Source organism: Elaeis guineensis, chromosome 1 (genome assembly GCF_000442705.2).
Source record: "Elaeis guineensis isolate ETL-2024a chromosome 1, EG11, whole genome shotgun sequence".
In the NCBI taxonomy this organism is placed as follows: Eukaryota; Viridiplantae; Streptophyta; class Magnoliopsida; order Arecales; family Arecaceae; genus Elaeis; species Elaeis guineensis.
In genome coordinates, this window is record NC_025993.2 from 107,951,339 (window position 1) to 107,971,532 (window position 20,194).

Below are 20,194 nucleotides of genomic sequence, written 5' to 3' on the forward strand. Positions count from 1 at the left end.
AATAAATGAATTATACAGATCGAATTGAATTATCTGTTTAATGAATAGATCGGATTCGAATTAATAATTTTTTGATCGATCCGCATCCAGTCAGTTCGGATTGCCATCTCTGTACATCAATTCAACTACAATATATTGCTGTAAAACCCAACTTGGAGCACAATGAGAATATAAGATATATTTTTTAATATTTTTAAAATTTAATTTTTTATTTTTTAATAATATAATAATATATAATTTCAATGATGATAATATTATATGGTATGGTGTTCGAATTCATTATAAGGCTTAATTAAGTAATAATAATTTTTATTTTTTGTTACCATAATAAATAATAATTTTGTTGGAGGTCCATATTTAGTTAATCATGTTAATAAATTTAAGATTTTGGAAATACTTTGGATGTTGATGTCCCAATCTTTGAGTCATGCGACCCATCTAACCAAATTCTCTTTTTAGTTAGAAAGGATAAGCCTAAGCAATTACAGTCTCTCAGCAAGTCTCTATTACACCAGGAAAGTTCACCAATCCAGTGGTGATGACTCACCTAAATCATCAATCACGTGAGAACTAAATAAGAGAAGCTAGACCGTCAATCACGTGAGAGATGAAATAAGAGAATCTGGACCATCCAACCACAAAACAACCTCGCTTTCCAGTTATAAAATCCCCCACCGTTTCCGAGACGGCGATCGAGAAAGAGAGAGAAAAGTATAAAAGAGAGAAGAAGGGAAGAAAAGAAAACCGCGTCCGCGTCGGATCGATATCGGAGTCGGCAGGGTATCGGGACTCGCTCGTCTTCGTGCTCTCCTCACGTGCTCCTCTAATAGAATAATCCCCCCTTTCCTAGCTTAAATCCCGCCAATAGATCCCTTTCTTCCCCTCTACCCATTCTATTGGAATCTTTATAAAGGTCTCGTCTTTATCCTTCGATCGATCGGTTTCTCGGTGTGGTCGAGCGATCTGGGACTGATTTGGAGAGATGGAGAAGTACGAGCTGGTGAGAGACATAGGGGTGGGGAATTTCGCGGTGGCGAGGTTGATGCGGAACAAGGAGACCGGAGAGCTCGTCGCCATGAAGTATATCCCCCGAGGGCAGAAGGTGAGTGGGGTCTTATCCCTCCTTCTTCGTCTCCGATTCCGATCGGATTTTTGGATTGTGATCGGTTGTGTTTCTGGGATTTTTGTTCAAGATCGATGAGAAAGTGGCGAGGGAGATCATCAATCACCGGTCTCTGCGGCATCCTAATATAATCCGGTTCAAAGAGGTTGGGAAATCGAAGCAGAGAACTATCTGATGGCGTCTTATTAGGGTTTCGTTCGGTACTTTTCTGCACGAAACCCTAAAGATTTGATTTTTTTTTTTAATTTTTCTTTTTTTTATTGTATAGGTCGTGCTGACTCCGACCCATTTGGCGATCGTGATGGAGTACGCCGCCGGCGGGGAGCTCTTCGACCGGATCTGCAACGCCGGGAGATTCAGCGAAGACGAGGTTCTCCAAGTTCCTTTTTGTTCCCCATTATTTGTGAATTTTCCTTGATTTCCTCGATTAAATATGACAGATGATCTAAATTTTAAAACTTCTCTCCTTTCTGTAGGCGAGATATTTCTTCCAGCAACTCATTTCCGGCGTCAGCTACTGCCATTTCATGGTAAAATATTCCCAAAAAAGAATCCATATAATACATTAAAAAGGACAAAACAAGAGGAATTCTCTGCTAATCGAATCCGGAACTCATTAATTTCAGCAAATTTGCCACCGAGATTTGAAGCTGGAGAACACTCTTCTCGACGGCAACCCGGCGCCCCGCCTCAAAATCTGCGACTTTGGCTACTCCAAGGTCTCCACAAAATCACAAATAATTCGTCCAAATCCATCCCTTCTTCTTTAATACTAAAAATCGGATTTTTCCTCGAAATCCAGTCATCTGTGCTCCACTCGCGGCCCAAATCGACCGTCGGAACGCCGGCGTACATTGCCCCTGAAGTCCTCGCCCGCCGTGAATATGACGGCAAGGTCAGTTCCGTAATTTCGTCCAACTCTCTCCTCTGTTTCCGACGGGCTTCAGATCCGCTCATGGACCCCACCTGCGATGCGCCACGCCGGGCCGCTCCGTTCGCGCGTGCGCAGCCATCCGGCTCCGGCACGTGCTGGTAGCCAGTATTCCACTTCCACGTGGAATTAACGAGGATGACGCAGGGGGACGGGTTGGTGGTTTGGTGGTATTCGTGCGGGATATGGTGGGACCCACATGTGGATCCCACACGCACCCGAATGTGGAAAATTTTGTAGCATACTTCCAAACTCCAAAGCGGGTCCATCGGGTGGGCGTTTTCTTGCGTCGTTTTCGCATCGGTTCCCTGGTAGTTTGATTCGTAGTGTGGTGGGATGTGCCCTTTCGTCTAATTTGGTGTATATTTTTCTAATGATTTTTCTGATGTTCTGGTCTCTGGGTTGTAGATTTTTTATGTTGACTTGGGTGCATCCATATGATGGTTATGAGGATGATGAGAGCAGGGCCCTCCGTCTAGGTTTCAGGCATTATGTCTGATGAGTTTCCTCGACATTTGTCTTAAGGACTCAGGAGAATTTTTAAATAATAGATCGATTATATTGCGTGGTTGAGCATCTATTTTTGTGAGAAAAAAATTATCCTGATTTTTAGATACTGAAATTTGAAAAATTAAAATTTTCTATATTTTGCATAAATTTTCTTTATAAAATATTAGAATCTTATTCTCATAAGAATGCTATTTTTTCATCTCCCTTTTTTTTTAAATACTCCAATCAAATCTGTTGTCTTTCTCTATTTTTTTCTACCATATTTTTTCCTCTCTTCCCGTGAGCGAAACGAGTCTGTAGGGTATTCATGTCACTAGTCTTCTCGTGGGGCCCATAGTAGATTTCTCATCGGATTTACTTTGATTTTTCCTGACAAATACTGGATTTCTGTCGGTTCTTGGATTCCAATCTTGCCAAATATATTTTTAATTTAAATCGTTTTTTATATGTATGTTTTGTTGAAGTAATATTTGTTGCGGTGGTGTAGCTGGCTGATGTATGGTCGTGTGGGGTAACCCTGTATGTGATGCTGGTGGGAGGCTACCCCTTTGAGGATCCAGATGACCCCAAGAATTTTAAGAAGACCTTTCAGGTAATTCCTCCAATTCTCTCCTTTCTCCACCTCCCATCCTCGATCTTATTAATCACCTATTTCTGTTCATTTCAACTGATTCTAGTATTTGAGAAGCAAGGAATTTTCTTTGATACATTTCAAATAAATTAACACCATTATTTGCTACTTTTTTTCCTACTGCAGAGAATAGTATCCGTCCAGTACACAATACCTGAATTTGTGCATATATCCCAGGATTGCAGGCAACTCCTCTCTCGAATCTTCGTTGCCAATCCAGCCAGGGTAATTAGGAAACTGACCTCAATTTCTATAGTTATTGTCCCAGCATCATATTTGTATTCTAGTTTTGAATTCCATGGAAAGAAAGACATAAGACTGAGAAAAGATTCTTATCACAAACTTGCTTGCTAAGGATGTATTGATTTTGCTTTACGCAGAGGATAACTATTAGGGAGATAAGAAATCACCCGTGGTTCTTGAGGAACTTACCAAGGGAGTTAACAGAAGCAGGGCAGGCAGTTTACTACAAGAGGGATAACAATGCCCCCACCTACTCCCTTCAGAGCGTCGAGGAGATCATGAAGATTGTTAAGGAGGCAAGGACCCCACCACCATCTTTCACACCTGTTGGATGGGCCGAGGAAGATGAGCAGGAGGAAGGCAAGCAAGAGAACCAAGAGAATGAAGAGAACGAAGAGGAGGAAGAAGATGAGTATGATAAGAGGGTCAGGGAAGTCCATGCCAGTGGAGGAATATCCAATCAGTTGATTGAGTAATGGTGGAAAAGAATTTGATGCTTTCCTTGTCTTCCAATGTCAATCATCGATCCTTTTTAGGTTTTTTCCCAAGTTGATTTTGTTGAATATTGTCTTCAGTACTTCAACCTTGTAAAAATTTCAATGCTGGTATATATATATATATATATATATGTCAACCTTGTGATGCAGCATAAGAATGCTAGAAATTCACAGTGTTTCGGAGTTGAGAAATTAAATACAAGTGGGTCAAACTCTTCGGCCGAAGGAAGAGGTTACTGGAAACTCAAATCACACCAGGCTTGGCTGCTTCTATTTTTCCCTTCATGTGCACCAAAATGCTTTTGCAACCTTTACTTCCTTCTTGTTCATTTATTAACTCTTTCATTTTTTTTTCCATATTTTTCTATTTCGATTAATCTCAATCATGGTTTTAAGGAAAAAAATTCAGGATCGATGTTAATGTCGTCCTTCAGTCCGTATACTTTACTCAAGCAATCAAGATGCTTAAACGTTGATCACTTGCCTAAAAACCTCACTTTCTTGTTGATCTTTAACTGATATGTATATGGCAAATTATAGACTATAGTGGGGCCAGAGTATCTCTTAATTTTCTTTATAGATATGTTAGCCACAACTTTTCAAATATCGATATCCTAGGTCTCCAATCGTAGATGGAGTACTCTAAATCACCCATAACCTTACTCTGGTATTAATATAAACTAACAATCCATAGATCCTTGACACGGATAGCATATCTCCAAAGTTGGACCAACTGAACCTCTAAATGAAAGAGACTAAACTGTCAATTGACTTAGAAATGGCCATTCACACCTGTTTCTATCCTTGTACCTCATAGAGTAGCACTTAAATCAGCAATCAGTAATACTATCCCAATCCTTGCGAAAGAAACGAAACCCATCAAAATATATAGATTTTTGGTCCTAACCTGTTGATAACCTACAACCATCCAACATCCAGTGTAGCTATAAACCTTTTCTAGCTTGTCAGGAAGACATGCAGACCCATACTTTACCCAAAACATAGTAGAGCTGATCATGGGCTGGGTTTGGATACAGCAAATGTCAAATTTTAAATATACTAGACCCAAAATCCAATTAAAATTGAATATAGTTTAAGCCCAAGGCCCAGCTCATGATCTACTCTAAAACATATATGGACTGGACTCAGACTGGATCTAGACTAGTACATTAATGGGTTAGGTGTGTCCAAAGAAAAAACTCATATATATTCCGGAGATTGAACTCGTGTATTAAAAGTTGAGCTTTGCCCTCCATTAATATTTTTTTATTATGAAGGATAATTTAGACATTATACTACTATCTATTTTTTATATTTTATTATTTTTTTAAAAAATAATATTTTATCTTTCTCCATCTTCCTCTCCGCTTTTCCTCGTCACCGCCCGCCTCCCCGGCGGTCTTCCTCTCCCCCCCACCCCCACTGCCACCCACCTCCCTGCCTCCCGCACGAGCGGCCCGGCCAACAATCTTCCCTTCCTCTCTTCGACACCCCTCCACCGACGCTTGTGCCCTCCCCCACCCTCTCTCATTTTTTTTCTCTGTAGCGGGCCGCCACCCCCTTGGCCCCCGTGTTCGTGCTCCCTCCACCCTCCTCCTTTCTTCTTCTCTGCCGCAAGCCACCGCCACCCCCCGGCCCCTCGTGCCACCCCCCACCCTCTCTCCTTTCTTCTTCTCCGCCGCACGCTGCCAGTCCCCCCAGCCCCCTTATGCTTGTGCCCCCCCCCCTCCCACAAGCACGCCGCCTTTTGCTCGTGCCAGCCCCGCCCCCCCCACCCTCTCCTTTCTTCTTCTCCACCGCAGCCCCCTCCCCCAACTCTCTTCTTTCTTCTTCTCTACTGTACAACTCTCCACCCCCTCTCGACAGCCGCCCCACCCCGCTCCTCCTCCTCTGCCTTCCATCCACACCTCACCAAATTTAAAAAAAAAAATTCAATTTAATCTTGATGTTTGAAATATTTACTGCATCAGTTATGGACATCTTCTGCCTCAAATGATGGTTGATGAAGAAATCCAAACCATCTATTTTTGATCTGACAATCAAAAATAAATTAATTATAAAAAAATTAAATTATTCTTTGGAGCACCATAACAAGACCTAAGAGTTTATACTAGCCGAATCTAATCTGACTTGATCATGTATATGGTAAGATGTGGGTTTGATTTTTGTGAACTCATCCAACTTGAACTAAAGACTAATTTGTACTTGATAGTATACTTATATATCAATATATATTTTACACTTATATCTCCGATGTTTTTCATATAGTAATCATATATTAGCTTTGGGTTAGTTTTGAATAATTTGAGAGCATAAAAAGAGTTGTGCTTTCTAAATAACTGCACCTACTCGAGAAGGGGTCTGGTCCTGATCCAACTCAAACTCAAATTAGATGTATCTTGAAATAGATTTCTACCTGACCCGATCTCTCCTTTATCTGAAGCCAACTCAATCTGATTTCTTGATGGGTAGGGTGCGAACTGAAATGCAGACCCGAAAGCCCAAATTGGGTCAGCTTTGGATTAGGTGATACTTACAAAATTCTAAGAAAGGAGATGATATCATCGCTGAATTCCTCCAACGCATCAAGACTAGTAGATATTGTGATAACCCGGCCCAATTGGGCCCAAAATCAGCCCACAAAGCCCAAACACACACAAAAAAAAAGAGGAAACAGAAGACGAAGACTCCCAACAGGAGTCTTCTTCCTCCCTATGTCCGACCAGGAGAAGAACTCCCAGGGCCATCGAAAATCCTTGGGAAGAACCCTATAAATCTCCCTTCTCCCCCTTACAAGCCAGCCACGACCAGCCGTGAGATCTCCCTCTTCTTTCTCTCGAAATTTCTCATTCAAGCTGCCGACCCCGTTCTTGTGTTCGCCTCAATTTCTCGTCGGAGACCTCACTGGAGTCGAAGGTAAACTCCGACCCTCCTTCTTCTCTTCCTTCCCCTCCTTCTCGAAGCTTCATACACCCTCGCGGGCCATCGGGATCATCGAAAAATTCATGAAAAACGAGATCCTATTCTGCCCTGTTTGAATGAGTCCTTTCCCCTTCTTTTTCAGCCACCGGCGCCGCCGTTTGCGGCGTCTCACCCTTAGGATGGGACCCTCACCTCTACTTCTCTTTTCATGGAGGCCTTGGCCGTCGATGACCGGTCAATGATCGAAAAATAAAAAGAAAAGGGGCGCATCCCCTATTTTTCCAAAAACTTTTCTCCCGCCGATCGAGCCTTGCTGCCGGCGATCCCTTGCTCTCTGTTGTCAGTCATCGCTGTCGGATCTCCGACCGTGCTGCCGCCTTCGTTGGAGCCGAGCCACCCTCTGGTCCTCCCCCTGTTCGGCCAAGGAAGAGAAAGAAAGAAGAAAACGGGAAAAGAAGAAGAAGAAGGAAGAAAGAAAAGAAAAGAAAAAGAAGAAAAGAAAAAAAAAGAAGAAAAAGAAAAAGAAAAAAAAAGAGAGAATTTTCTCTCTCTTTCCTCTCTCTACCTTCTCTCTCTATTTTCTCTCTCTAAATTTTCTTCCTATTTTTTCTCTCTAGACCTTTTATCTCTTTTTATGGATTTTGTCTCTCTAGGATCATTCTCTCTCTGATTGTATCACAGACTTTAGGATAAACTTAAGATAAAAATATGATAATCTGAGACTGCTCCAAAATTCGTATAGTAGATCGGATTCCGATCCGATCCTTCTTCGAAATTGATAACATCGATCATGGTTAATCCATATTAAGTCATCCTGATATAACCTCTGATGATCTCAATCATGATTGCCACTTTTGAAGGATACGAAGATTCTCTCTTTACTTTCTCTCTCTACTTTTTCTCTCATGATTGACTTTCTCTCTCTAAGAAGGTCTATGAATCCTGTACCAAGTCATGCCTTCATCTTTTAGGGGCTCATGTTGACTCTAACAATATAATCCAAAGTTATTTTGATATCCGTGCTGTATGTCAACCTCATTTGATCATATCAAGTATCTTTCAAATTCATTATTAATGAACTCTATTGATTAATCTTGATCTAATCTGTGCTTCACAATTTCTTAATCAAGTCACTTGAATCTGATCCTCAAATCAGAGATCCTGAATTGCCTTAGTATCTGGATGGTCCGACACATCCGATCAACAATCCTCTTTCCTTGTGATTTAATCTTATCATAATCATGGAATAGAAATTGATGATGATTTGATATTTTAAATAGGATTAGCTGATTCTTCTAATGAAGTCTGAAGATCTAAGATGAATGATGTAAGTGGATCTTACGCTCCTTATTTATTTTTAAATCTCCATGATTTTCATGCATATGATCTCTTATTGATGAAGTCATATTTTTTTCATAAAATAGGGATCAGCATATGTGATATAAAAAGGCATATTTTATTACGAGCATTGATTGTATGAATGTATTTTATAAAAAGTTGCATGATTATGAAGTATGAAATTTTATTGTTTTCCATCTATGTATATGTATGTTTTAAGAAAAAGATATAATGATTTCAAAAAGACTCTCAGATAGCTATGAATGAATTCCTTCGGGAAGGTCGACATCCGGAGCTAGCATCCACACGAAACATGATCCTGCCAGCGGGTATAAAGTTGGCATATGAATTAAGAACTCTGTCGATTAAGAAACATGGCCCTGTCACGGGTATAATAGTGATCTTAGCACGAATATCTGTGAGCAATATTTTGAAACATGACATGAATGCATGATGAAAATGATTTACGATTCATGATTGTGAAATATACATGATTTATGCATGCATAATGAATTTATAACTTGTTTTGTTATATGCTCTATGAAATGCTTTATTTTGTACTATCTGTTATTTTCTAAATATTGCATTATCATAGAAAACTTATGCTTGATCCGATAAGAAAGCGGAAATCTACTTACTGAGCTAGTGTAGCTCATATTCTTTTTGTTTTCTTTTTGTTTGAACAGAAGAATAAGGTTAGGATCGGCAAAAGGAATCCAGACTTGAAGATCTGCATAGCAAGCTTGAAAATTTAGTAGCAGAAGTTTAGTTTATTTTATAATTATGAATTTATAATTATTTATGAATGTTGAGATTCGGGTTGGTACTTGCTTTTGGATTTAGATGCTCTGAACCAATATTGGTTCGATTATTTGATGAATAATGGAATTGAATCTTTTTATTTGATGGATTTTAGATGATTATGATGGATTGACTTTGTGTTATCGTGGACTCCATCTCTCGATAGCATGACCGTATTATGTTTCAGATTTGGGACGTGACAGATATCTTGTGACAATTCATGTGAAAGTAATATTCATGTGAAGTCATGGAGAATTGTCAGGCTTCTCGCCCATGACCACAACACCTACTTCATACCACATCATCTTTTCCACCAGCAGGAGAACACCAAAATGCTTTATTTGCATCCAAGACCCAACCTTGGAATCAAAGACCCAACCTAAGATTTTTAATTTCTTAGGGTTTTAAGAAGCAACCAACATTGTCCTGCTAAAGTACTGAAGCCTAGTACAAGGCTCCTGCAATTATTGCTTCCGAACTATTGTGGCTATCTAATCTACTTCATGAAATATATGTGTCTCTCAAGCTCTCAATGGTTCTTTATTGTGATAATATGAGTGCCACTCACATGGCTACTAATCTAAGTACTTTATGCATGGACAAAACATATTGAAATGGGCTGCCACTTCCTTCATAATTTCATCATGGATTGTACCTTAGTTGCCTGCATTGTTTGTTTCTCCAAGCAATATGCCGATTTTTTCACCAAATGTCTCTCTCTCCAAGAATTTCAAGTTTTATGTTTCAAACTAATGGCTATTCCTTCCATTAGTTTATCTGCGCATTGATCACATTGCATGTATACCCACCATACAACTTTTCTTTTATGCCTGATTATTACTACCATACTATCATGTATAGCTGCCCTTACCGGGCATATTTTATATTATATATACATTCTATGTAGAGCAAATTTATGCTGTATAAATTGGTGTCTTGCCAAGAGAATCAATCAAGCCTTAGTGTTTTTTTTTTTTTTTTAATTTTTTTATTTAATTAGTTATGAACAAAATGGTTCTTTAGGCGGACGATATATAAGAATCTTGCATGGGCTTGATGTTACATGTTCATTCTGACAATGTATAGGTTGAAGATGGAAATAGATCAAAGATTTTTGAGATTCTGATAGCATCCACTTTGCATCCAGAATTCAGAACGGATCTTGTATTTTTTTATTTCTAAGTCATATTTAGTGGTTTTTGATGGTTGACATTCAAGAAAGATGTTAACAATTGATGTCCCCCTGCTCTTGTTCTCAAAAATGGGTTTCTTCTATATGGATTTAATATTGTACGGTTTATATCTGATTTCTCAGACTCAAATTGGATATTTTGATTTTTGATTTGAGAAAGAGCTAGCTGCAACTCCAGGACTTCCCAAAGGGTTACTCATGCTGGTCCTACTCTAATCCAAATATGCTTAACTGTAGATCTGAGAAAGAGTTGATGATATCCGTTGCCATGCTGTCATAGTGTAAGTGGATCAACTAAAAATGAAACTAAACAAAATAATGATTTGCGGTAACTTTTAGGCCTTCCGGTAAAATTAGCTGGCTTGAAAAGATTTGTACCTTAAGTAGCACCATAATTAGTCTAAGTGCACCCAATTTTAATATATATTAAATTTCGTATTGATCTTGGTTACAGAGAGTATCCGATCATAGAGGTTAGAAAGCAAAAGATCTAAAGTAGCGGTTCCCATTCTAACTGTTTGGTTGAGAAAACTTTCATTCTGATTCTAATTTCTCTTATTCTGATTCCGATTTTAGAATGAAATGAAAATGATCCAATTTATCTAAAACTCAATCTCCATTCTTCCCTACGAATTCAAATTTTCATTTTAAGTTCGATTACGGTTACGAACCAAATATTTCGAAAGATTTGATCATTCCGGCTCCGATTTCAATTTATTTCGATTTTCATTCTGATTCTAATTTCGGTCGTGAACCAAGCATTACACGATGAATGCACAAATTCTTAAACCTCAAAAATGAAAAAATAATTAGAATGTGGAGCTCAAAGAATTTGCCTGAAATTTATATGGCAAACATATTGTTTCATGTCACCGTTGACATGATAAACTCCTTTACTTTTTATCTCAATAACGTTCTTCCAGTTGCAAGGGATAAATTGCATAGAAGAAGCCAATCCTTATTTATCTCCACGTTCTAAACACTAGCATCAAGACGTGCTTCCTCTCTCTTTCGTTGGCTCAGCCTTTTCTCCATGTTCTTTTTCAACAGACAAAGGAACAAAGCTAGTACAGCAGGAGGCATGAGTTTAGAGTGGCAACCAAGAGCATCATTTTGAGATTATATATAGACAGAAGTAATTTGGAGGATATCCATGCAAAATTCAGATCGACAGGATTCAAGATCAGGAGAAGTAATAGAGAAGTAATTGAAGATGGGGCTGGAGATTGTCGAGGAGGAGGTGAATGCAGCATTGCCGCTGCCACTGATGTCATTGAACCATGTTTCATTTGTCTGCAGGTCTGTTAGCCGGTCGGTGAAGTTCTATGAGGAGGTCTTGGGGTTTGTTAGTGTTAAGCGACCCTCTTCCTTCAACTTCCATGGTGCTTGGTAAGAATACAGAAATGCTCCCTATCCACCACCTGGGGATTAAAATTTAAGTGCTCGCAGAGAATTCATGCTTGATGTGGCATTGTTGGACCATTTTGATCTTCTTATCCTCCTTCTTCTTCTTCTTCTTTTGCTTAAATTCTTTTAAATAATTGTTTTATCTCAAAATTTTAGCTATTTCCTTGTAAATAATTAGAAACCATTTAAAATAAAGAGTCATTATTTACTTTCTAGAACATGTGAAATGACATTATTTTGTTCTTACATTGCATCTAAAAGGATTCATATTTGATGATCGAATCATGTTTTAGCACAAAATTGTCATTTTTTTACTCATTATCCTATTTATAAAACAAATATATGAATCTTTCTGCATATCACTTGATGTGCTTCCACTTGCACTTGAAAAGGTCATAGACAGAGATTTAAGGAAAAAAAGGAAGAGAGTAAATGCAAGAATTCAGTTCATGTTTTAGGAAGAGATTAGTTTACCAGTTCTTGCATTTTAGATGAAACTTCTTTTAAAGTAATAGCAGAAGATCACGTATTCTCACTGACTGGAAGCTGATGAACATTATGATACATGAAGTTTATACCTTAAATTAGCCTAGATAACTCTTGTCCATACTCTTGTAGAGCAGATATTTGTTTTTCTTTTTGAGAATAAAGGAGGCAAGATGCCACCCGGTTTTTATTAATAATGAAGCTTATGTACGTTCTTATGCACCTCATAGAGCAGATGTAGTGTAGCAAAATATAAATCCCTAATTCCAAGGTTCAAATATTTATTACTTTGCAATATTTAAACAGATATCATCAGCCAATTATGAGATTAAGCATATCCCACCAATTATACTCCTAACTGATATGGAAGTGCATAAATGTTCAGGTTGTTTAATTATGGAGTTGGCATCCATTTACTGCAATGCAACTCTCTGGATGATGTTCCCAAGAAGAAGGGTGTTATAAACCCCAAAGACAACCACATCTCCTTTCAATGCTCAGATATTAATCTTCTGAAGCGGAAACTAGAAGAGATGGGCATCGAGTATGTGACCGCAGTGGTTGAGGACAGTGGCATTCAGGTTGATCAGCTCTTCTTCCATGACCCAGATGGTTATATGGTGGAGATATGCAACTGTGAGAACCTCCCTGTGCTTCCACTCTCTTCATTCCCACTTAAGTTCCCATACCCAAAGGATCCTATCCTATCTTCTCTCTATGGTGGTAGGCTTCTCTCTCTTACTGGTCCTAGAATTTCTCTGTATTGCTAAGTGGAGGACATTTTGGGCTACTTTGGATAACTTGGGTGGTGTTTGCTCTTTGTGCAGGCACGGGACTTCCCAAATTCCAGTGCAGGCCTTGTGGAGCAGAAGCAGAGTGTGTGATCATGGAAAACTTGGTCACTGATATGATGGACATTTCCTTCTAGCACTTAGTTGAGAGAATGCAGAAGAGATTGTGGATTCAATTGTGTACAGGGTGTCCGGCAGAATCAAGTTTGTGTCTCAAAGATGTCTTACTGGTTGGTGGTTGAATTGTAAGCCTTCCTTTTAAACTTATTTTGAGTACTAAGAAGTCACCAATAAAGAATCATATAGAAGGTGAAAAGAGAGTGAAACATAAGATTGGGTCACTAGTAATGGGTGGAACAATCCCTTTGTTATAGTTTATGCAATAAATTTGAGTTGTCTCTCTTCTATTTTCTTCTGTTTACTGGTCTTATGTATTGCTTCAGTAGTCAAAAGTTTATTGTTTCAGTGGTGATTGCTTTTCTAATGAAGTTTCATCCTTCTGGATTTATCAAATATGCGCAATGAAGACCTCAAGCCAATTGAACATACTTCTTCTAAATTCTACAATGTTATCACTGCAAGTTTGTTTTTCAGAATTTTGCTTGTTGAATAAATTTGGTGTTCTATGGAACTCCCTGCTCCAATGACTCCCTTTCATAAAAAAAAAAGTTTGTTTATCAGAATTTTGCTCATTCTCAAGAAAAATGTGCAATAGCAAACAACCACAGCCAACAGGACTTATCTCATCAATGTGGGTTTGGCCTTGTGCCACTCTACTATTACACAAACTTAATAATCCAGAGCAGCTCGACAATAATGGTTTACATTCACCACCTCCTGCTGTACATATAGCAGTATTCTGAAATTCTATAACACTGACTGAAAGGTCTTGCTATCTTAATAGCTGTAATTCTTGACATACATTCCCTCTTTAGCCTCTGCGGACTCGCCCTCACCTATGTATTTTCCAAGCTGAGCAAGAGAGTTGGCCTTGGCTCGGACAAGGAGAGCATCTTGGGCAGCCTTCACATTCTCTGGCCTTCCTCCCCATGTCTTCAGGCAAGTGTTCTGAAGAGCTCTAGCATAAGAAAAGGAGACATGCCATGGGTTGGGGCTCTGGTTCATGGCATTCAGGTTCAGAGTTGCCTCCACTTCAGACTGACCTCCAGAGAGGAACTGTTTGCCATAAACATCCAAAAGATTTTGAGTATTTGGTTCCTTTATCTGTTAGTCATCACTTGTACAAGATAACCTTCATAGAATCTATAAATTTTCAAAAGAGAGTACCATGATGCCAGGGACAGAAGGTGGAATTCTTCTGTGGAGAAGCTTCAGGGTGTACTCAGCCACTTGTTCTGGAGTGGCTCTCTCTTTGCATTCAGCTCCAGGTGTTACCATGCTTGGCTTGAGAAGGATGCCCTCATACATGACATTGTTCTCGGCCATGTAGAAGAAGACCTCAGCCCATACTTTCTGCGAAACCTCAAAGGACCTTTCAATTCCATGATCTCCATCCAGCAGTATTTCCGGCTCAACTATTGGAACCAATCCATTATCCTGCAACATATATTCCCATGCACTGATTACTCTAAATTAATAGATACATAATTAAGGTGATTTCATAATCAGAAGATTTGAACTGATTTTGTGTTCATAATATCCTTTCGTTTTTTTTATCTCCAACTACCAACACCTTTTTCATTTGACAACATGGAGCTACATAAACCTTTTTTTTTTTTTTTTTTCATTAAAGCAATTGAATGCAATGTGTACAAGAAAAAAGTTCTCACTTAAGGAGGTGAGATTTCTATGTATGTTTACCAGCACCTTCCTGTGGTCATTTCCTGTATTTCTTGCTTTTCAGATGGATCAGTAATATATTAAGCAACTAAAGGAGATAGGGTGCTGAACTCTAATTACAAACTGTTCTAAGGGTCTAGAATATAGTTTGCACATTAAGTTGATCCACCTTGTAATTTTTAAAGAACTGTGAAAAAAGAAGAGATATTTACTTGAGCAATGGCAGCATATCGAGCTAAACCCCATGCAGCTTCCTTCACTGCAAGAGCTGATGGTCCATTTGGGATACTGACCACTGCACGCCTGCAAGACCCTTGACAAGGATAAGTCCTTGCAAAACATTTATGTCTTAAAATCATAACAAATAGTGGGCACTAAGTAGATTTCACCATTTGGCAAAGCGGGCGCCTTGTTGGTAGTAAGCTGCACATCGTGATGCTAGGCCATCCAATCCTTGGCACCATGATTCATCATTTGAGCCAGCTAGTGGTACAAGACCCTGGCAATCAGCAGAAACCAGAATTTAATTTTAAAGCTCTCCCTTTTGTTAGTCATTTCTCCTACTCACATTCATAACAAGTGTGCTCTATGAATTTAAGGTCAAATCTTAATATTTCTATATCACAGAAACACAAATGTGCAGAAGGCGCATGCGCATGCACATGAAGACATGCAAATCTGCATGGACCTGTTTTGTTGTTTTTGAGTAATGGGGTTCCCATCCCTTCCTTTGAAAAAAAAAAAAAAAAAGGTTTAAAGCCAAAAGCTTTGCTCTATATATTCTTCCATCACTTCTTTTTAGAGAAATAGCTTCTTCCATTGCTTGATCTAATGATTATGCATCAAGTCTCATTCTTTTCTGATATAACAACCACCACTGACTTCTGAAGTTTGAAATCCACTTATGTTCTTCTAGTAAGTGGTTATGTAATGGTATGGGATTTATGTTCTCCTTTATCTTGATGGATTATTTTCAATATACAGTTCAAATTGAGGTTTTGAAAACTAAGTATCTGAGGATCTGTGGTAGTGAGGGGGGAAGTGTATTTTTATGACTAGAACAAGTTGGCCAAGACTTTGGCTGAATTTGCAATGTGATGCCGATGAACACATCAATGCATAAAAGAACATGGTGTTGAGAATATTGCTTACCTTGTCAACCTTGATCCCTGGCATTATGTTTTGTCCAACAAGAACATCAACCATCTTCTTCCCATCTGTGGTTGATTGATACAGTGTTTCCTCAAACAGGATGGCACCAGAGATGTATTGACCCAGACCAGGAGCTGTGACAAGGAGGGTTCGATAGGCCTGTCGGTTAGCCTCAGTGTTCTCCAGCCCAATCGATGCGAGTCTTTTACCGCAGGTGGCATTGGATTCATCCATGGCCAATATTCCTCTTCCTGGTGATGCAATGGTTTTCTGCAAAAATAATTCGATTTCTTTGAGGACATTTAATTTCATATCTGGAATGTAAGAATCAGAAAATCTACAATCTGAAATGCTCAGATCTGATTGCAGGTTTTGAAGCCGGCCTTCCAGATTTGTGGAATATTCTGTACCAGCTTACAAGGTTACTATTTTGTCTTATACCTATCAATCATCATCAGAAACCCACTGACTTATTCTGGACTCACTAGAAATTCTAGCATCAGGAAAAAATTGCTATCTCAAATATCAGCCTTTTTATTAATATTGGTTATGTGATCATGGAAGTCGACTTTTGTGTTAATTAATAGTCTTTTTTATTAATTAATAATCACATGGTTGTGTGGACTGACTGGTGATTCCTACATTCATCAGCTTTATAATATAACTGGATTTATTGAACAAAGAACTTAGCCATGCTGCCTGATAGTGATATTGTCAACTAAAAAGCTGGTATGTTTTTATGTTGTTTGAATCAAGGCTGAAAATCCCAGTCATATGATTCCAACCAGTTCATAAATGGAATCACAAGTCAGTTAGATATGATCATATCTGAAATGTAAAGTGCACCAAGACCCAAGCTCATAATATATGGCCTCAAGCAGTTCATATACCTCTATCACAAGGCAATCATATCAAGGATTTTTCTAGTGTTTGTATTAGATGTTTCACAGAACAAGGAACTACAAAATAGTTAGCTTACTGCAGTCTTGACAAGCTCGTCGGTGTATGCGCCAGCACGGACAGTGAAGGAGACCGCCATGGGCTGAGCGCTCGACAATGGGCGGGTGTTGAGCCATTCAGACTTTTTGGGAAGGAAGGAAGACTTGAGGAGAGTAGCCGAGGCCATTTGCAGAGCAAGAAAGTTGTGGCCTTGAGCTCTGCTCTCCTTGGATGTTGAGTATTCTCTTCAGGTGTAAGGTAGTTGTTATGTGTATATTTATGTTTATTATGGTGGTAAGGAGCCAAAAGAAGGATATGGGTTGTGAGGTGGAGGTTGTTCTCTGGATTTGAATGGTGGAAAGAGGTATTAGCTGGGTGATATGTTTTGTCTGCGCCTTTGCTCTTGTTTGTGTTTCACATTTTCTTGTTCATTTAATTTTAGTCCATAAAAATGGGTGATGTTCCATGAGGCTCAGATGTGGGACCTTAGAAGGAGAAACTGGGAAGGAAAAAATCTGTTAATTTTTATGGTTCATGATCTCAAAAAAACCTATGTGGCCTACCATCACTGTCCTAAATTTGCAGATCTTTTCTTTTCCTCCCAAGCTAGTGGATGCTCAAGAGGTGGCTCTCAGCTATTGTCACGCCCCAAATCTGGGACATAACATGGCCATGTTACCGAAGGATGGAACCCACGATAACACGAAGCCAATTCATCATAATCATCTAAAAATCCGTCAAATAAAAAAAGATTCAATTCTATTATTCATCAAATAATCGAACCAATATTGATTCAGAGCATCTAAATCCAAAAGTAAGTACTAACCCGAATCTCAACATTCATGAATAACTACAAATCCATGATTATAAAATAAATTAAACTTCTGCTGCCAGTTTTTTTCAGCTTGCTATGCCGATCTTTAAGCTTGGATTCCTTTTGCCGATCCTAACCTTATTTCTCTGTTCAAACAAAAAGAAAACAAAAAGAATATGAGCTACACTAGCTCAGTAAGTAGACTTCCGCTTCCTTACCGGATCAAGCATAAGTTTTTCATGATAATGCAATATTTAGAAAATAACAGATAATACAAAATAAAGCATTTCATAGAGCATATAACAAAACAAATTATAAACTCATCATGCATGCATAAATCATGTATATTTTACAATCATGAATCGTAAATCATTTTCATCATGTATTCATGTCATGTTTCAAAATATTGCTCACAGATATTCGTGCTAAGGTCACTATTATACCCATGACAGGGCCATGTTTCTTAATCGACAAAGTTCTTAATTCATGTGCCAACTTTATACCCGTTGGCAGGACCATGTTTCGTGTGGATGCTAGCTCCAGATGTCGACCTTCCCGAAGGGATTCATTCATAGCCATCTGAGAGCCTTTGAAATCATTATATCTTTTTCCTAAAGCATACATATACATAGATAGAAAAACAATGAAATTCATACTTCATAATCATGCTATTTTCATAAGACATATTCATGAAATCAATGCTCATAATAAAACATGCTTTTTCATATCACATATGCCGATCCTTATTTTATGAAAAATTATGATTTCATCAATACCAATTCTTTACATAAAAACATGATCATTTTAAAATAAATAAGGAGCATAAAATCCACTTACCTCTTTCATCTAAGATCTTCAGACTTTGTTAGAAGAATCAGCTAATCCTATTTAAAACATCAAATCATCGTCAATTTCTACTCCATAAATATAATAAGATTAAATCATAAGGAAAGAGGATTGTTGTCCGGAGGTGTCGGTCCATCCAGATACCAGGGCAATTTAGGATCTTTGATCTGAGAGTCAGATTCAAGTGACTTGATCAAGAAATCGTGAGGCACAGATCGAATTAAAGTCAAGATCAATCAATAGGGTTCTTTAATAATAAATTCGAAAGATCTTTGATACGATCAGATGAGGTTGACATACAGTACGGATATCAAAGCAACTTCAGATCATCTTGTTAAAGTCAATATGAGCTTCTAAAAGATAAAGGCATGACTCGATACAGGATTCATAGATCTTTTTTTTTAGAGAGAGAAAGTCAGTCATGAGAGAGAAAGTAGAGAGAGAAAGTGGAGAGAGAATCTTCGTATCCTTTAAAAGTGGCAATCATGATTGAGATCATCAGAGGTCATATCAAGGTGACTTAATATAGATTAACCATGATTGATATTATCAATTTCGAAAAAGAATCGGATCGGGATCCGATCTACTGCATTAATTTCGGAGCAGTCCCAGATCATCATATTTTCATCTCAAGTTTCTCCTAGGGTCTGTGATGCAATTAGAGAGAGAGAATGACCCTAGAGAGATAAAATCCATAAAAAGAGATAAAAAGATCTAGAGAGAGAAAATAAGAAGAAAATCTAGAGAGAGAAAATAGAGAGAAAAGGTAGAGAGAGAAAGTCTAATTCTAGAGAGAGAAAGACTTAAGAGAGAGATGAGAAAAATTTTCTCTCACATATATATTTTTTATTATATATATATATATTTTTTTTCTTTTTCTTTTTCTTTTTCTTTTTAGAGAGAGATAATAGAGAGAGAGAAAGAGAGAGAAAGAGGGAGAAAGAGGGGAGAGAGGAAAATTTTTTCTTTTCTTATTTTTTTTTTTTTTATTTTTCTATTTTGTATTTTCTTTGCTTTTCTTTTTCTTTTTCCTTTTTCTTTTCTTTTTCTTTTTCCTTTTTCTTTTCTTTTCTTTTCTTTTCTTCTTCTTCCCGAGCTTTCATTGGGCCGAAACAGGGGACCTAGAGGTCCCCATGCCTTGACCGGCCGATCACGACCATATCATGCCCGATGGTGGCCGGCGGCAACGGCCGACTCTCCCGGGTTCGGAGAGGCCAGAGCCGACGGTCGACGTGACCGTCGGTGCCGGAAAATCAGAGGAAAGAGGCGGCGTGAACAGGGGGTTTCCTTTTCCAACTAAATCCGGTGACACCCGTCGTCGGCCATCGTGCTCACAGGCACGGAAAAGAAGGGAGAGAAGAGAGAGAGAGGAGGGAGACCTTACCACAACCTCCGGTGACCCCCACCGGCGTGAAATCGTGGTGAGTACAGGTCGAGGGGCCACGACTTCAAACGGGAAAATCGAAGAAAAACTCCGGCGATCGTCGGTGAATGATGGCTCTACACTTAGAGGGGAGGAGGGGGATTCTTATAGAGCTCGTCCTAGGGTCTTTTAATGGCCCTAGGACTCCGATTTTTGATCGGAAATGGGGAAGAGGAAGACTCCGATCGGGAGTCTTCCTCCTTGCTCTGTTTTTTTTTTTTTTTTTCTGGTGGGCTTTGTGAGCTGGTTTCGGGCCCAATTGGGCCGGATTATCATATTCTACCCTCTTTAAAAAAAAATTTCGTCCTCAAAATTTAACATACCTTCATTTTCAAATAAGTATGGATA

General features: G+C 38.7%; 3 protein-coding genes across 3 annotated transcripts; 2 read left to right on the forward strand and 1 right to left on the reverse strand.

Annotated features, from left to right (window-relative positions):
* The first annotated feature begins 733 nt into the window (after positions 1-733).
* On the forward strand, positions 734-4,072 carry LOC105038391 (serine/threonine-protein kinase SAPK7). Its single transcript, XM_010914189.4, has 9 exons — positions 734-1,102; positions 1,194-1,268; positions 1,392-1,493; positions 1,600-1,653; positions 1,750-1,842; positions 1,926-2,018; positions 3,052-3,156; positions 3,322-3,420; positions 3,576-4,072. The coding sequence occupies exons 1-9, from the start codon at positions 983-985 to the stop codon at positions 3,912-3,914; spliced, it is 1,080 nt and encodes a 359-aa protein (XP_010912491.2). The 5' UTR covers positions 734-982; the 3' UTR covers positions 3,915-4,072.
* A 7,288-nt stretch (positions 4,073-11,360) lies between these two features.
* LOC105038392 (glyoxylase I 4) lies at positions 11,361-13,379 on the forward strand. Its single transcript, XM_010914190.3, has 3 exons — positions 11,361-11,577; positions 12,467-12,804; positions 12,909-13,379. Exons 1-3 carry the CDS (start codon positions 11,402-11,404, stop codon positions 13,007-13,009), a joined length of 615 nt encoding a protein of 204 aa, XP_010912492.1. The 5' UTR covers positions 11,361-11,401; the 3' UTR covers positions 13,010-13,379.
* A 231-nt stretch (positions 13,380-13,610) lies between these two features.
* Positions 13,611-17,020, reverse strand: LOC105038393 (fructose-bisphosphate aldolase, chloroplastic). Its single transcript, XM_010914191.4, has 6 exons — positions 16,804-17,020; positions 15,825-16,094; positions 15,062-15,171; positions 14,885-14,975; positions 14,160-14,429; positions 13,611-14,048 (listed from the first exon to the last, which is right to left on the reverse strand). Exons 1-6 carry the CDS (start codon positions 16,948-16,950, stop codon positions 13,770-13,772), a joined length of 1,167 nt encoding a protein of 388 aa, XP_010912493.1. The 5' UTR covers positions 16,951-17,020; the 3' UTR covers positions 13,611-13,769.
* Positions 17,021-20,194: the final 3,174 nt, after the last annotated feature.

What these genes read in the sequence shown, in the direction of transcription:
- LOC105038392 (XM_010914190.3), top strand. Translation starts at nt 11,402, where the DNA reads ATGGGGCTGGAGATTGTCGAGGAGGAGGTGAATGCAGCATTGCCGCTG. An exon ending in TTCAACTTCCATGGTGCTTG is followed by an intron (nt 11,578 to 12,466) that starts GTAAGAATACAG and finishes ATAAATGTTCAG; the next exon opens with GTTGTTTAATTATGGAGTTG. An exon ending in CCTATCTTCTCTCTATGGTG is followed by an intron (nt 12,805 to 12,908) that starts GTAGGCTTCTCT and finishes CTCTTTGTGCAG; the next exon opens with GCACGGGACTTCCCAAATTC.
- LOC105038391 (XM_010914189.4), top strand. Translation starts at nt 983, where the DNA reads ATGGAGAAGTACGAGCTGGTGAGAGACATAGGGGTGGGGAATTTCGCG. An exon ending in GCCGTGAATATGACGGCAAG is followed by an intron (nt 2,019 to 3,051) that starts GTCAGTTCCGTA and finishes GCGGTGGTGTAG; the next exon opens with CTGGCTGATGTATGGTCGTG. An exon ending in ATTTTAAGAAGACCTTTCAG is followed by an intron (nt 3,157 to 3,321) that starts GTAATTCCTCCA and finishes TTCCTACTGCAG; the next exon opens with AGAATAGTATCCGTCCAGTA.
- LOC105038393 (XM_010914191.4), bottom strand. Translation starts at nt 16,950, where the DNA reads ATGGCCTCGGCTACTCTCCTCAAGTCTTCCTTCCTTCCCAAAAAGTCT. An exon ending in GGCGCCCGCTTTGCCAAATG is followed by an intron (nt 14,976 to 15,061) that starts GTGAAATCTACT and finishes AGGGTCTTGCAG; the next exon opens with GCGTGCAGTGGTCAGTATCC. An exon ending in GATATGCTGCCATTGCTCAA is followed by an intron (nt 14,430 to 14,884) that starts GTAAATATCTCT and finishes TATATGTTGCAG; the next exon opens with GATAATGGATTGGTTCCAAT.